This window comes from Bubalus bubalis, chromosome 12 (assembly GCF_019923935.1).
Source record: "Bubalus bubalis isolate 160015118507 breed Murrah chromosome 12, NDDB_SH_1, whole genome shotgun sequence".
Lineage (NCBI taxonomy): Eukaryota > Metazoa > Chordata > Mammalia > Artiodactyla > Bovidae > Bubalus > Bubalus bubalis.
The window spans coordinates 94,391,802-94,408,879 of NC_059168.1; the positions used below are offsets into that span (position 1 = coordinate 94,391,802).

The following is a 17,078-nucleotide window of genomic DNA, read 5'->3' on the forward strand; positions in this document are numbered from 1 at the left end:
CGTACTTCAAAAGCATCAATTCTTCGGTGCTCAGCTTTCTTTACAGTCCAACTTTCACATCCATACATGAAGACTAGAAAAACCCTAGCTTTGACTAGACAGAACTTTGTTGGTAAAGTAATGTCTCTGCTTTTTAATAAGCTGTCTAGGTTGGTCATAATTTTTCTTCCAAGGAGCAAGCGACTTTTAATTTCATGGCTGCAGTCACCATCTGCAGTGATTTTGGAGCCCCCCAAAATAAAGTCTCTCACTGTTTCCATTGTTTCCCCATCTATTTGCCATGATCTTAGTTTTCTGAATGTTGAGTTTTAAGCCAACTTTTTCACTCTCCTCTTTCACTTTCATCAAGAGGCTCTTTAGTTCTTCTTCACTTTCTGCCATAAGGGTGGTGTCAATCTGCATATCTGAGGTTATTGATATTTCTCCCAGCTATCTTGATTCCAGCTTGTGCTTCATCCAGCCCAGCATTTCGCATGATGTACTCTGCATATAAGTTAAATAAGCAGGGTGACAATATACAGCCTCTCATTCTATTTAAAGCTATATTCCTCAAAAGGGTATCTATACTCACTGTCACCAATTCCTACCCTCTTACTCTCTTGAACCATGCCAACCAAGCTTTCACCCCATCACTTCTCTAAAACAACTCATGTACCAATGACTCTCTTACTCTTGACATTAATTAATCCTCAGTCCTCACCTTACCTGACTTTCAGCAACATCTGACACCATGACTGCTTCCTCCTCCTTGAAGCACTTTATGTGGCTTCCAGAGCATCTCACTTCTCTGTCCCACTGTTGCTCCTTGGGCTTCTCACCGACCTCTTCTGAAAGAAGAGCCCCAAAGTGTTGTCCTTGGACTTCACTTTTTCTTGGTGGTCTGTTTTGCTAGTCTCTTTCAGTTTTATTGACTTCCCTGGTGGCTCAGCGGGTAAAGCGTCTACCTACAATGCGGGAGACCTGGGATCAATCCCTGGGTCGGGAAGATCTCCCGGAGAAGGAAATGGCAACCCACTCAAGCATTCTTGCCTGGAAAATTCCATGGACGGAGGAACCTGGTAGGCTACAGTCCATGGGGTCGCAAAGAGTCGGACATGACTGAGCAACTTCACTTTCACTTTTTCAGTTTTATCACTTCAAATATGCACTGTCAACTGCATATTTCTCCAGCTCTGACCTCTCCCAACTCCAGACTCATTTATCAGTCTACTCAAGATCTCCAGTTGGATATCTAACAGACATCTCAAATTTAACATGTCCATCACTGAACTCCTGTTGTTTTCCTCACACTCAGATCCAATCTGTCAGCCAATTCCTAGGAGTTAATTCATCAAGGTTCCCCTAGCTTCTGGGTTCTACAACCATTCTGAGGTATGGCTCAGTGGAGATACGTGAGGAACGATGGCTTGAGAAACAGGGCTTACAGGATAGGTGGGTTGTTTGGGGTGGCGGGGGGGGGGTGGAGGCAGAAGAACAGTTAGGTGGGCAGCAGAAGCTAGTACACAAGGGAAAGGAGAGGGAAGAAAAATAATCCCAATCCTACTAAAGTTAACCACTGTCAAAGTTTCAGTAACTTCTTTCAAGTTACTGAAGAAGTAACTCTTTTCCAAGCCTGAATAAACTTGGATTCTCAGAGAACTTCCTTGTGCTCAGGGTTCACTGAAACAAAGGTACAGCAGCAAAGCTGCCATCTTATTGCTTCCCTAAGACTTGCTCACACAATCCCTCATAGACACATTTGAATAAACAAGCAACCCAGCCCTGAGAACAGGAGTGACGCTTTGTCAAGGTTGGTTCTTCCCAGCTGCAATCTGGGGGTTACTGAAATGCAAGTTTCTATGCACAAGACAAAGAGGGGCCAAACAATAACAAAACGTCAGAATAAATTCAGAGAAAAGTTTGTTACAGGGCCCTGCAAGGAGACGGTTATCTCATGCCTGAAAAACCCCAAATTCCCAAAAGCTTTCAGCAAAGCCCTTTAATAGGAGAAGTGAGGGAGGGCGTAGTTATCGTTGCAAACTTCTTGGTGTCAGATCCTTTTTTCTTGAGGTCAGGTCATGGTCAGGTAATGATGTTCCTGTAACCTCCACCAAAACAAATGTTAATTCTCTGTTCTGACAAGAAAGGGCAAAGTCCCAAGACACAATGTTCACCCTCCCAGGTCCTGGCTAAGAGGATGTAGATCTCAGTTGGCAGCCACCTTCAGGGCCAGGTCCCCAGACACTGGCCAGCTGTCATTGCTGAGGGAGCCAGGCACCTAACCCAACTGACTGTTAGGCTGCCCAGAGGGGGAAGGGTCTCACAGACTGTGACCCAGGCAGGCTGCCACTGCTATTAGGTCACAGAGACAGGAGCTGGGAAAGCGGTTCACCACTGCCTCAAGGCCTGGGCCCACCCAGTGGGTGGCCTTGGCGAGGGTTCTGGAGCCCTGCAGGACACAGCCCCCTAATCTGTTTCCTGGGCTCCCCGGCTCTCCTGCTGGCCTGAGGCTGGGTGAGCTGGAGGACCCCTGGGAGACCAGGGATCTGCCTCTCACCTCACTGTCCACCTGACCACCACCACTCTGCTGACTGTTGGCCAAATAGCCCACTAACCGTCACTCATTGACAGTTGCTTCCTTGTGGGAGGGGCTCACTGTGGTGCTGACCAATGGCTGAGCAGGACCACTAATGGGTCCTGCAGTAACTGTTGCTTGGTAAGAGAGTGTGGGGGTCATGGCATACAGCCAGAGCTATGTGTTAAGAGCTGCACTCAGCCACACTCTGTTACAGTTCTCAAGACAGTTACTGGTTCTCAAGATTGGACCTTCTTGGATAGGGCCAACGATGGGAAACTGAAGGCAAGGACAGGCTAGGAGTCCAGCCTGAATAAGTAAAGAACACTCTGGCCCAATGAGGAAAACAGGACAAACGTGAAAGATCAGTCATTCACCTGGAAAGAAATAGGAGTCAACAATACAGCAGGGCTGACTGGGAAAGGTCAGGATTTCAGGTACAGCCTGAGAGTACATACAGTTTTGGTAAAAATTCTGCTACATAAGCAGAAGATCCACCAGAGGAACGGAATAGTTGGTTACCTCAGAAGTTGTTTACTGTTTTTATATGCTTTCTGCCTCTGGGTGGCATGGAGGAAAAGTGTTAGGCATCTACTAGATGCCAGTCAATGTTCAAAGTGTTTCACATTCGTTATTGTACTTAATCCTGAAAAGTTTATGAAGCAAACTTAATTCCTGTAAGTTCCAGGGGACCCCAGAAAGGAAGTATAGCTGAACTTTGTTGTGTATGTTGAGCTACCATGGCAGCAGTATATGGTTTGTCTTCCAAAGGGTGTGGTACTGGAAGAAGGAATGCTACCTGGACTGTGTGGTCAAAGAAGAGGGCTGTGGTGGTGCAGTGGGGTGCAGGTGTTACTGAATCACAAGTCCATGTACCCGACACATAGTGAGGCCAATCAATGCTAACCATTAGAGTCTGGAACAGAGAAAAAGGTTTATTACAGGTTCATGCAAGGAGATGGGTTGCTCATGCGCTAAGAGCCCCAAAGTTACTGAAAGCATTCAGCAAGCCCCTTTAAAAGCAAAAGGTGAGGGAGTGGCATGGTTAGTTGCTACAAACTTCTTGGTGTCAGATCCTTTATTCTTGAGGTCAGGTCATGGTCAGGTAATGCTGCTCCTGTAAATCTCTACCAAAGAAATGGCATTCTCTGTTTTGACCAGAAAGGGCAAAGTCCCAAGGCACAACTTTCACCCTCCAAGGCCCCAGTCCTGGCTAAGAGGAGGCAGATCTCCATTGGCAGTTCCTTCACAGCTAGTTTCCCATACCCTGCCCAGCTGTCATCCCTGAGGGAACCAGGCACCAAACCCAACTAGCCTTCAGTCTCCTCAAGTCACTCAAGAGGCAGGAGCCAGGTCCCACAAACTGCAACCCAGGCAGATGGCCACTGCCATTAGGTCACAGAAACAGGGATGGGGGAAGGGATTCACCACTGCCTCAAACCCTGGCCCAAAGCTAGTGAAGGGCCTTAGTGAGGACTCTGGAGCCTTGCAGGGCATAGTCCCCAGTCTGTCTCCTGGGCCCTTCAGCTTACCTGCTGGCCCAAGGCTAGGTGAGCTGGAGGAACTTCAAGAGAAGGCCTGAATATGCCTCTTACCTCACTCTCCACCTGATGACCACCACACCACTGACCCTTGGCTGAATCGCTTCCCTAATGGGGCCTCATTGACAGTTACTTGTGGGCAGGGCCCACTGTGGTGCTGACCAATAGCTGAGCAGGACAACTAACCATCACTCACTGAGAGTTGGCTGCTTGTGGGTAGGGCCCACTGAAGCACCAACCAACAGCTGAGCCTAGTAACATGGTGTGGAGTAATGAGACCCAGCAATGGCTGCCTGCTAAGGCCTGTGCTCATCCTGCTCTGTTATACAGGGTTGGTGTGTACTGGCTAGGATGTGTAGAGAGAAGGTATGGTCAGTGTCTTGGGAAAGCATTCTCCAATCTGTGATTGTTGAATCCTATAAACTTGTCACAGAGTGTGGCTGAACACAGACCACAGTACACAGCCTTTGCTGTGCACCATTACCCCAGCTCTACCCAATTAACAGGCATCGGTTACCACGGGACCATAAGTGGTCCTGCTCACCCACTGGTTAGCACCACAGTGAGTCCCTCCCACAAGCAACCACTGTCAATGAGTGACAGTTAGTGGCCTATTCAGCCAACAGTCAGCAGACTGGTGGTGGTCGGGTGGACAGTGAGGTAAGAGGCAGATCCCTGGTCTCCCAGAGGACTTCCAGCTCACCCAGCGCAGGCCAGCAGGACACAGCCCCCTGCAGGGCTCCAGAGCCCTTGCCAAGGCCACCCACTGGCCAGGCCCAGGCCTTGAGGCAGTGGTGAACCTCTTCCCCAACTCCTGTCTCTAAGGGTCAGCTGGGTTAGGTGCCTGGCTCTCTCAGAGATGACAACTGGCCAGTGTCTGGAGACCTGGCCCTGAGAGTGCTGCCAACTGAGATCTGCCTCTTCTTAGCAAGGAGCAGGACCTTGGAGGATGAACATTGTGTCTTAGGACTTTGCCCTTTTTTGTCAGAGCAGAGAATAACATTTGTTTGGGGGAGAGGTTTTCAGGAACATCATTACCTGACCATGACCTGACCTCAAGAAAAAAGAATCTGACACCAAGAAAGTTTGCAACAACTAACCATGCCCTCCCTCACCCTTCCTATAAAAGGGCTTTGCTGAAAGCTTTCAGGGAGTTTGCGGTTTTTCAGGCATGAGCCACCCACCTCCTTGCTGTGCCCTGTAAAAAACCTTTCTCTGTCCCAAACTCTAACATTTTGTTATTGTTTGGTCTCTCCACGCATCAAGCACAGGGACTTGCATTTCCATAACAAAACTACCCTGACAACATTTCCCTTCCCAAGTGAAAAAAAAGGAGTCCAGTGAATTAGTTGGTCATTCATGGCTAGATTATTTTTACACATCACAATTAGTGATGTGTTAGGTACTAAGACGAAGAAGGCAATGGCACCCCTTGCCTGGAAGATCCCATAGACGGAGGAGCCTGGTGGGCTGCAATCCATGGGGTCGCTAAGAGTCAGACATGACTGAGTGACTTCACTTTCACTTTTCACTTTCATGCTCTGGAGAAGGAAATGGCAACTCACTCCAGTGTTCTCGCCTGGAGAATCCCAGGGACGGGGGAGCCTGGTGGGCTGCCGTCTATGGGGTCACACAGAGTCGGACACAACTGCAGTGACTTAGCAGCAGCGGCAGGTACTAAGGAGGCATCAAGAGACAAGATCCTGTGGTTTCTCCTTGATAAAACACAAGGAATAGTCTCCTAAAATGACCCAGGTACAAGAGAAATTAAGAAGCTTTGAAAAGGAAGGGTGAGTAGGTGACCTGTAAGAAAAGTAGCAGTCTCTGCTAGAGAACTGTTGGCTCTCTTTCACATCAACATAGTCTAGAGTTACCAAGGTAACCAACATTTCAACTTTAGTTCTTTTATCCTTCTTGCCTGAAGCCTTGACCAGACCTTGTTAAACAATCAACTGGGCCTCCCTTTCCTCTCACAGCTTCCAAAATTGAAGGCATTTCCCAAAGAGATGGGACACTATACACCACAGCTCACCACCCTGAAAGATGCCAGAAAAGGGTTACAGAGAGATGCTTCCGTCTTCCCCCTGCTCCCATCAGATTAGCAAAGGTTCAAAGTATGGGAAACATCTGGAGTCAAAAATCTGGGGAAATAAGCACTCTCATATTTAATTAAGAGTGTAGTTGGAAAAGGAAACGGCAACCCACTCCAATATTCATGCCTGGAAAATCCCATGGACAGAGGAGCCTGGTGGGCTACAATCCATGGGGTTGCAAAGTCGGACACGACTGAGCAACTTCTGTGTGAGTGTGTGTGTGTGTGGTTGGACAGAAAGTAATTTAGTGTAATTTTCACCAGCACAAATACTCAATTTTAAATGTCTACGCCTTTTAAATCACCAATTTTACTTATAAGAAAACATCCATGGATTTCATGGAGATCAGTGTCTTCTGCAAAGAAATTCATTAGAGTGTTGTTCAAAACACTAGTATTGAACTTTCCTGACAGTTCAGTCAGTGGTTAAGACTCCACACTTCCAATGCAGGGGACACAGGTTTAATCCCTGATTGGGGAACTAAGATTCCGCATGCTGCACAGCATGGCCAAGAAGAAAGAAAAAAAAAAATGCAACACTGAAAACATGAAGCCACCTAAATAACCAATGGGGTAATAGTTAAATAAACTATGGTAAATCTATGTAATAGAATGTTATAGAGTCATTCAGAATGATTTAGGAGAATGTGGAACAACCAGAACTGCCATTTACTGTTAGGAACAATAAACTGGTACAACCACTTTAGAAATTATTTGACAATATTTAAGTAGGCTAAACAAACATACGCCCACCTTATGACTCAGCAATTCCACTCCTAGGCATATAGCCAAGAGAATAAGTGTACAGGTGTATCAAAAGACATACACAAGAATATTCATGGTAGGTTTATTGCTAATAGTATAAAATAAGTATCAGTCAACAGAAGGATAGATAAATTGTGGTATATTCCTACAGTGCAATACTATATAGCGATTAGGAAGAACAAATTACATGTAACACCATGGATAAATTTTGATCAAAAGAAACTAGATGACCCCATTTATATGGAGTTCAAAAACCAACACTAATATATAGTTATAACGATCAAAACAGTAGTTGCCTCTGGGGGCAGGAGGAGAAGGGAGGATACTGACTATAAGGACACACAAGTGGATCTTCTAGCTGTACTGAGGTATAACTGACAAATAAAACCTGTGTATATTTAAAGTATAACTTGAGGCTTTGACATATTAATATGTAAACATTGTGAAATAATCAATCAAGCTAAATAATCTATCCATTACCTAATATAATATATAGTTACCTTTCTTGTGTGTGGTAAGAACACTTAAGATCTACACTCTTAGCAAATTTCAACTAGGTACACAATTCAGTATTGTTAACTAGAGTCACACTGCGGTACCATAACTGAACTTGATCTTGGTGGGGTTACACAAGTATATACATACATTAAGCTATTTGTTCTTGCTGTTTAGTTGCCAAGTCATATCCGATTCTTGAGCAACACCATGGACTGTAACCCACCAGGCTCCTCTACAATTAACTTTGTGGATTTACATCTTTGTAAACTGCAATACCTTTTTAAAAATAATGAATTGATTAGAACTATGTATGAAGGATATGGAAAGGTGTCCTTTTTAATAACTTTTAGTTGAACCTCTGAAATACTCTTATATTGAGTGCCATAGAGATTTAAAAATATTAACTTTTTAATAGCTTGTCTTTGGTATATTGCATGTATCACATAATTTACCCATTTAAAGTGTATAATTCAATAATTATTAGTAAATTTACCAAGTTGTAAATCATCACCATTAAGTCAGTTTTAGAACATTTTCATTAAACTAAAGAAGTCCCTCATGCCCCTCTACTGTTAATCTATTTTCCTACTCCTGTTCCAAACAAGCAGTAATCTATCTGCCCCCTATCTTCCCAGATTTGCTTTTTCTGGACATTCATCTAAACGGTATCATACATTGTGGGGTCTCTGCATCCTGCTTCTTTCTTTCCCTGAGCACAATGTTTTTCAAGTTGGTCCATGTCATGGCACATATTAGTAGTTTGTTCCTTTTTACACTTTACTAGTTTCCTATGACATGAATATACCACATTTTATCTGACTTCTCAGGTGATGACACAAATACTAACTTTTTGCAACATTCCTATCCACAAATACAGCTAAAGCATCACCCATAATCCTCATCCCATTTTCCTCCCCTTTTCAGAGGTCACCATTGTCTTGAGGTTGGTGTGCAGCCCTTCCCTTCATGCTTTTATACAGTTAATACATACAAATATACCTATGACAAAATATAGATTTGTTTTGTATTTTTATCATTGCCATATCTGGTTTACAATATGTAATATTTTTCAACTTGCTTTTTTTACTCACAATTATATTTTTAAGGTTTGTTCATTTTGTCTCAAGTAGATTGGATTCATTCATTTTAAATGCTATAATATTCTCCAACTACAAATATGTCATAATTTATCTATTCCCCCTACTGATGACCATTTAAGTTTTCAATATATTTCTACCATTAAAAACGCTATACACATTTCTGATTGTGTCTCCTTGTGCACATGTGATAATTTCTCTACACTATCTATGTACAAGTGGCACTGCTGGTTCCCAGGGTATGAATACCTCCACTTACTGTTACCAGCTCTTAAGAGCTTTTGTTTCCCGACACGCTCACCAACACTTGCTATTATTCACCTTAAACATTTTTCTGCCAGTCTCACATATGAAATGGCATCTCATGGTTTTGATTTGAATTTTCTTGATTTTTAGTCCTGTAATCTTTTCACATGGTGGTTATTTTAATTTGTTCTTTTGTGACTTGCTATTTAATATTTTGGTCTATTTTTCTACTTATTTCTTTCAGTTTCCTTATTATTCCAGATCTCAAGCCTTGCCAAATTTTTCCTTCAATCTGATCATTTTGTTTTGTTTATAGTTTGTTTGGTTTTTTTTGCCATACCAAAATTTTAAAGGTTAGTAAGGTCAAATCAAGTCTTTTACCTCATGATTTGTGCTTTTCCATATCTTACTTCAAGAAAGCTTTTTCCTATCTATACCTTTAAAAATATTTTCACATTTTCTTTGAAAAGCTATGAATTTTTGTTTTTAAGGCAGTTCTTTAATCCAGCTGTAATTTATTTTTATGAATGGTGTGAGCAGGCAGGAAACTTGTTTCAAATGGACAGCCAATTGTCTCTGCCTGGTGACACCCATTCTGCTCTTTAACTCCTAAGGGCAGCTGGCAAAGCCTTCCTCATCCAAAAAAATGCCTCGAGAAAGAGTTTTATATGTATTAATTCCTTGAAATATGACAAGTCATAGCTAGTAAATTTGGCAGAACAGAATATAACAGAACACACTGGGTTAATTTTTCTTAGACCCAAAGAAAAAGACCTGATTCACATTTATCCAACAAAAACAATGAATCCAAACAGATAACAGACCACCAAGTAAAAACACTAAGCAAGAGCCAAGTGGTCAGATATTTCTACCAGATTTCTTTTATGAATCATGAAATATCAAGCTTTAGGAGCATTTCATGGGGACACAAATTCAAACTTTTACCTAGCCCTAAACTTCACAATCTCACAGCTTCCTTCTTTCCAAAGCTTAGTTTTAGAAAAAGGCCACAAGGAAACTGCCTATCTCAATAATTACAATGTTAAGAGAAAAGAAATGCCTCATTTGATACTGCTGCAATCATCTCTAAGCGTCATTCATAGTGACATTAGTACATAAACAAAAATCATTTCACCAATATAAATCCTCATGCAACTACTCTGGAGATTTTTACATAATGTTACATTTACCACAATAATTTACATAATGTAGCTAGAATCAAGCAGCTAAATTTGAATTCTTTGTTCTCATGAAAAAGGGAAAGAACACCATTTTAGTTAATGATATGTTTCCGAATATGACACTACAAGGCATTCTTCAGGAGGTATATAACATGGACATTGATAATTTACTGAATAAATTCACTGTGATCAATTCTTTTATAAAAATTCACAGGAACTGTTAATGAAAGCATATGTTAATTTAATATTTTTCACCCCTTCCTTCTCCTGCCATTTATTAAAGCCTAACTTATTGAGAATATAATTTTTAACAGTATTTCTTTGCAAATGCTATACTAAAACTGCTGTATAATTACCTTTTAGATTGCAAATTCTCATTCTACATACTTTATAGTATATTTTAAATCCACTTAAAAATGTAAGCTCAATGGTCAAGAAAACAAAAAGTACTCTTTGGTTTAAAAAAATCATTAATCATAATAAACTCAATTAGACACAGTATGAGGTTTTCCTCAAAGCCATACAATAATAATACAAGTATTGTATTGTTCAAATATTCTCATTGTTATACAGGTTGTCACATTTCATGTTTAATAGGAACTGACTCAAAGAGACCTTGAAACAAAAGTATCCTAACCAAGCAGCAGTTCCCAAAGTGTCATGCTAAAAAAACATTACTTTCCAATTCACACAATTCAAACAATCAAATCAGAGAACAATCACTTCTTTATTAATAGAACAATACACACTAGTTTCCTCTGTCCAAGTGATGCTACCTAAAAAATATTTAAAGAAAAACTAAACATTCACTGAATGATATATTTGTGAGTCTACCAATGATTCCAAATTTAGCTGGAAACAAATGAACTCAAAGTCCTTAAATGAATACCTAATACTGACAATTTTTTTCACTAAAAATATAAAACTGAAAATGATTCAACATATAAAGACCAAACCCCACTAGAAAAGAAGTATTGTGGTTAGGTAAGACCTTCAATGTCACTGAGACTAAGATGAGGGAAATAAAACAGTACCTTAACAAAGATATCACAAATAGCTTTATCCTTCAAAATTATTCATTCAAGATATAATTTGCTCCCCTACAGGTTCAGATGACAATGCAACTAACTTAATACAATCTAGGCACTGTCTATATATGCACCTTCTGTTTTTAAATCAGTAGGAACCACTGACCAGCATAAGCACTATTTCTAATTAGATACTCAGCAATTGTATAAAGTATGACGCCCCCCTCAAATACACATTTGACCATAAAACTAGTTTAATAAACTCACATGACTATAGACAACTGCACCATATTGAACAGGATCTTAAAAAGGATCAGAAAGTCAGTTATTCCAAATAGCCATTTTACTGCAGATCAGGGATAACCTCCAATCACAACCCCAAAAGGGGGAAAATGTTTTATTAAAAGCATGTTTTCTAAGAGAATTCCTAAAGATACACAATATTATGTTCTATCTAATTTTCCAAACTGACTTATTCTCCTTTATTATATAATATCTAGTACATGGATAGGCTAAAACATATCTATCATTTAGTCTTTCAGGACAACCTAGTAGTCTGTATTCCCCCCGCCCCCCAAAAAAGTGGTGTAATAATTAGAAGGAATAGGAAAACTTACTGCAACTATTCAGAGGATAAGGAAAATGGAAACAATTATTGAGGGCCTATTTGGCAATGGACCCCAAACTAACTTAACATTTCCTTTTTTAATTTTCACAACAATCCTATGAGATAAGCAATATTATTCTTAATTTACAGATGGAAAAAACATATCTTAGAGGTTAACTGATTTCCCCAAGGTTATGAAGCTATTAAGTGACAGAGCCAAGACTTAATTTCAAATCTATAGGATTTCAAAGTCCAAACTTTCATCTGCACCAAGCTCTCCCCATTAAAAAAAGAAGGTGAAATAGGCTTTATAGGTTAAACTGAGAAGTTAAATGCTGTGGATGAAGCTGTTTCTCAGGAGATTTATAATTTCAAATAAGTAGTTTATAAATGTATTCAATATGACTCTTTGTTAACTGGGAATGTTAATCTGGGAATCAAAAATCTGTGACAAATATCAAAACAATTTGGAGGAATATAAATAATTACCTGTCTCTCTAATACTAGGTTTGGGGGCAACAGAGTGATTCATTTCAATAGTCCCTTGAATAGAAGCAAATATCATCTTACTTTGAATTCACAAAGGACTGGACAGTTTTCAAAGAGTTTTCACAAACTTTAGAATTCATAAAGCCCTCAAAACAATCCAGTAAAAAAGTTACAGGAATATAGTGGATACATAAAAGAGGAAAATACAAAGAGGTATTCTAAATGCAGACAGTAGTGCTCATCAGTCCCACTAACTCCACACCTTCTCACAGCAAGAGAATACTGCCCCGTTCTAAAAATGTCCAAACTCTCTACATAAACAACTCCAGGTGCTACTATCATCATTTGAAAAATGACAAAGTTGAGGTTCAGAGCTTAGGCTATTAATGAGGGCACAAATTAAGTGTCAGGGACAAGATTGAGAACCAATCTTTGGCCTACAAGATTAGAGATTATTACTGTCCCTAGAACTGCTTTTAAAGATAACTCATCTTTATACCAAATTATAATAGGAGATGTAAAGTTACACAGATTTCACTGTTCAGTCGCTCAGTCATGTCCGACTCTTTGCGACCTCATGAATTGCAGCACGCCAGGCCTCTGTGTCCATCACCAACTCACGTCCATCAAGTCAGTGATGCCATCCAGCCATCTCATCCTCTGTCGTCCCCTTCTCCTCCTGCCCCCAATCCCTCCCAGAATCAGAGTAGTATTCACTGTAGGAGAATATAAATAGTAAACAGCACACTGGTCCACATGTTGGGAGGCCTGAGGAAGAACATATCCTTTTATGTGAAGACATACACTTAAAGATGCTAATCATCCGTATGTAAGTTGTAACAGTAACATAGAATGGGAAAGATTAAAGATCTCAAGAAAATTGGGAGATATCAAGGGAACATTTCATGGATGGGCTAAGAAATGGTAAAAAGCTAACAGAAAAAGAAACTTTGAAAACTGTGGTAGAAGAGCATTTAACAGCTATCTACTGAGAACACTTTTCCATACTAATTTTTAAAGAATAGCTTTACTATCAGATCCTCTGCCTTTGTTTAAAATTACATACGATTTAAACACATGCACACATAGGTACACGTATAGAATGTACACATACACATATGTACACATACCGAAGGGGACTTCACTATCCAAACTCTAACCATCCTAACAGTCAGATAAATGTCTGGATGAGTCTCGAAAATCCAAATTCTTGCTATGTGTCATTCCAAAATTAGGAATTGAATACTAAAGATTCAGATGATGCAGTAGCCTTGTCACCCAAACTCAAGAAAAAAGAGATTCTGAGAATAAGAAATAAATATTTGATATAAATTGGAGTGTGTGCACATGTGTTAACATATCCCAGAATGTCAGCAATGATTATACCTAGGAATTGAGATTAGACACTATTTTAGCTTTTTCTTTTTGCTTTTCTGAATTTTATAAATAATCTTCAATGTACCTATTCTAAGTTAAAATTTAAAAGATTATCTTAAGATATAAATTCATATCAACCATGCAAACTAATACATTATTTAGGGATACTTACATATGTGGTAAAAGCAATCATGAAAAGCAAGAAAATAGGGGAAAATGAGTGGTGAGGGGACCACGGATGTTACCTGAGGGTAGAAATGAGGGACAACAGGAGGGCAGATTCAGGGAAGGAGCAGACAGAAGGCTTCCAGGCCTTAGCAATGTTCCATATAAGCGAACGTGATAGTTTGCCTTCCAAGATGTCCCTCACAATTCCCACCACTCCTTTGGCACATGGAACTTCTTTCTCAAAGTCATGGAGTCTGCTGGCCCTTTCCTTCAACTGGGCTGACTTCATGACTTGCTTTGAACAACAGAATGCAGTGGAAATCATGCAGAGCCATTTGGGGGCCTAAGCCTTTAGAAGCTCGGCAGCTTCTGCTTTCATCTTTTTGGGACATGACTTCAATGTTATCTCAGGCTGAACTTCTGAATGAAGAGAGGCCATATGGGACAGAGAATGGCTCAGCCAGGACTTAGCTGTTCCGGCCACCTAGGTGAAGCATGAGACACATGCATGGAGTTCAAAAGATCAATTCTTTGGCGCTCAGCTTTCCTTATAGTCCAATTTTCACATCCATACATGACTACTGGAAAAACCACAGCTTTAACTAGATGGACCATTGTTGGCAAAGTAATGTCTCTGCTTTTTAATATGCTGTCTAGGTTTGTCACAGCTTTTCTTTCAAGAAGCAAGAGTCTTTTGATATCGTGATTGCAGTCACCATCTGCAGTGATTTTGGAGCCCCAAAAAATAAAGTCTCTCACTGTTTCCACTGTTTCCCCATCTATTTGTCATGAATGGATGGAACCAGATAACATGATCTTAGTTTTTGAATGTTGAGCTTTATGTCAGCCTTTTTACTCTCCTCTTGCACTTTTATCAAGAGGCTCTTGAGTTCCTCTTCGCTTTTTGTCATAAAGGTGGTGTCATCTGCATATCTGAGGTAATTGAAATTTCTCCTGGCAATCTTGATTCCAGCTTGTGCTTCATCCAGCCCAGCATTTCACATGATGTACTCTTGCATATAAGTTAAATAAGCAGGGTGACAATATACAGCCTTGACGTACTCCTTTCCTGATTTGGAACCAGTCTGTTGCTCCATGTCCAGTTCTAACTGTTGCTTCTTGACCTGCATACAGATTTCTCAGGAGGCAGGTCAGGTGGTCTGGTACTCCCATCTCTTGGAGAATTTTCCACAGTTTGTTGTGATCCACACATTCAAAGGTTTTGGCATAGTCAATAAAGCAGAAGTAGATGTTTTTGTGGAACTCTTGCTTTCTCGATGATCCAACGGATGTTGGCAATTTGATCTCTGGTTCCTCTGCCTTTCTAAACCCAGGTGAACATCTGGAAGTTGTTGGTTCACATACTACTGAAGACTAGTCTATACTTTTGTCTTATCTTTCTGTCCTAGTGTTTTTTGTTTGGGCTACGACAACATGGTAAGATAAAGAAGCATGCCATTGAAAACCACTTTAGAACAGTTTAAACAGCACAGGCATCCTGTGCAAAGATGTGAATACTGACTAGCTAAAACCATCTGGAACTGGCAATTTTTTAGTAGTGTTTTGACAACTTTATCAATTTCCTCCGTGAATACTGTTCCAGCTAAGTTTTCTACCTGTTCTTCATCTACTTCGGTAGTACGTATTTTCCTCTAAAATATTTATTTCATCACATCGTCATAGAAAAACAGTATTCTCATGTATAAACGCAACAGATTGACTATATACATAATAACAGAAATTATTTCTGAGCGTTGGAAAATTTTTATATTGCAATTTCCCAAGTTTTCCAAAGTAAATCTCAGTTTTAAAATGAAAAAAAGTAAAGAATAAACAAGAAACCACTGTATAGCTCCTGTTCTAAGAGTAGCACAGCATCTAACTCACCAGTCTGCAACAAGTGACAGAAATTCATAATAAGAAAACATGAAAATTGAACTCTGCTTCTTGACCATAGTCTTTTCTTACGATGGATTAGAGGTAAAATTTTGTATTATTTGAGCATTTTCCATTAATAGCTCAAAACATATTAACTCTAAGGAAGGGGGCAATCTATGCTTATATAAAATTTTATAAGATCCCCAGGATATTCTGTTTCATCAAGTCTGTAAGAGTTCCAAACAGGTCCCTTAACAGGGCTGCTTTCTCATGCTTTTAAAATCCACTGGTGTCTCTAGCTTTGCAGGGGATGGGATCCAGTTTTTCAGCCCAACAATATGCAGAGGACAAGCACACAAAATACCATCCCAGTGGATACAATAATGCAGCAACAACCAGAAGCTCCAGCCTCCCTTAGCTTTTATTATCATAATTTATGCATCCTTAGAGACTGGAATATAAAACAGTGATTAATGCTGAGAACGTCACCACCGTCAAAGGTTGGAACTGACCACTGGCTTTAAGGAAGGAAACCATAATTCAGTTACATGAACGTTTATCAACCCCATATTCTAAAAATCCACTGAAAAATGAAATCACTTACCAAGCTACCACAATCAAAACTATTATCATCTTAATCCTTTAAATGCTGTGGTTTCCTTTTATCTGGGTCTGTCTTTCTATAACTCTACATAGAATCTGGTTTTTTATACATCTGTACAGCACTTGATTTTATCAAACTAATATTAACAGCCATATAATATAAAGTCACTAGAGTAATAAAATTTAATAAGAGCAATAATTTGAGCTATTAAAGAATGTCATTATGACAGATATAACTATGCTAACATCAACATTATACAGTATACATAAGACAGATGTCACCATAACAAATATTAACAATATGGAGATACATTTTCAATATAGTGGAAAAGGCCAGAGTACACAGTATACGTAAGTAAAAATTTCTTTAAAAAACAACAGGTTAGAAATAGATATAGGCTCCACATAAAGGGGTAAATTAGTAATCCCAGAAGTTTTGGTGATTGTATTGATGCCTAAGGAAGGTTCTAGGGCCTTGAACAGTGTAAGAAGTCAGCAAAGGCATAGAGAGTAACATTTCTTGAAAAACTGGATATATCCCCTTTTAGCTGCCCTAACTTAAACACAGGGTTGCCTATAGGTTACACTACACTGTGCTATCGCTACAATAGCGGCTTTCAGACTTCTTTCTTTTACCCATAATCCATATAAGAAATATGTTTTATCTCCAACTGGTAATACAGAACACCCACAAACCACAAGTTCCAGGAAACACTACTTTTCTTTGTTGCTTTGTTCAGCCACTAACTTGTGTCTGACTCTGTGACCCCATGGACTGGAACACACCAAGCTTCCCTGTCCTTTACTGTCCCCTGGAGTTTGCTCAAACTCATGTCCATTGAGTCAGTGACGCCATCGAACCATCTCATCCTCTGTCGCCCCCTTCTCCTCCTGCCCTCAATCTTTCCCAGCATCAGGGTCTTTTCTAAGGAATCAGCTCTTCACATCTGGTGG

At 40.1% G+C, this 17,078-nt stretch overlaps 1 protein-coding gene across 9 annotated transcripts in view; it reads right to left on the reverse strand.

Moving 5' to 3' along the window:
* The window catches only part of DENND1A (DENN domain containing 1A), a 527,315-nt gene that overhangs the window by 404,299 nt on the left and 105,938 nt on the right, over nucleotides 1-17,078 (reverse strand). For 4 of the 9 annotated variants that reach the window (XM_044926324.2, XM_044926325.2, XM_044926327.2 and 1 more), the window contains exon 3: nucleotides 706-827. The exons of the other annotated variants lie outside the window; for them this stretch is intronic. In XM_044926324.2, coding sequence (XP_044782259.1) covers nucleotides 706-827 — 122 coding nt within the window. The remainder of the gene's footprint in view (nucleotides 1-705; nucleotides 828-17,078) is intronic. 9 annotated transcript variants of the gene reach the window in all.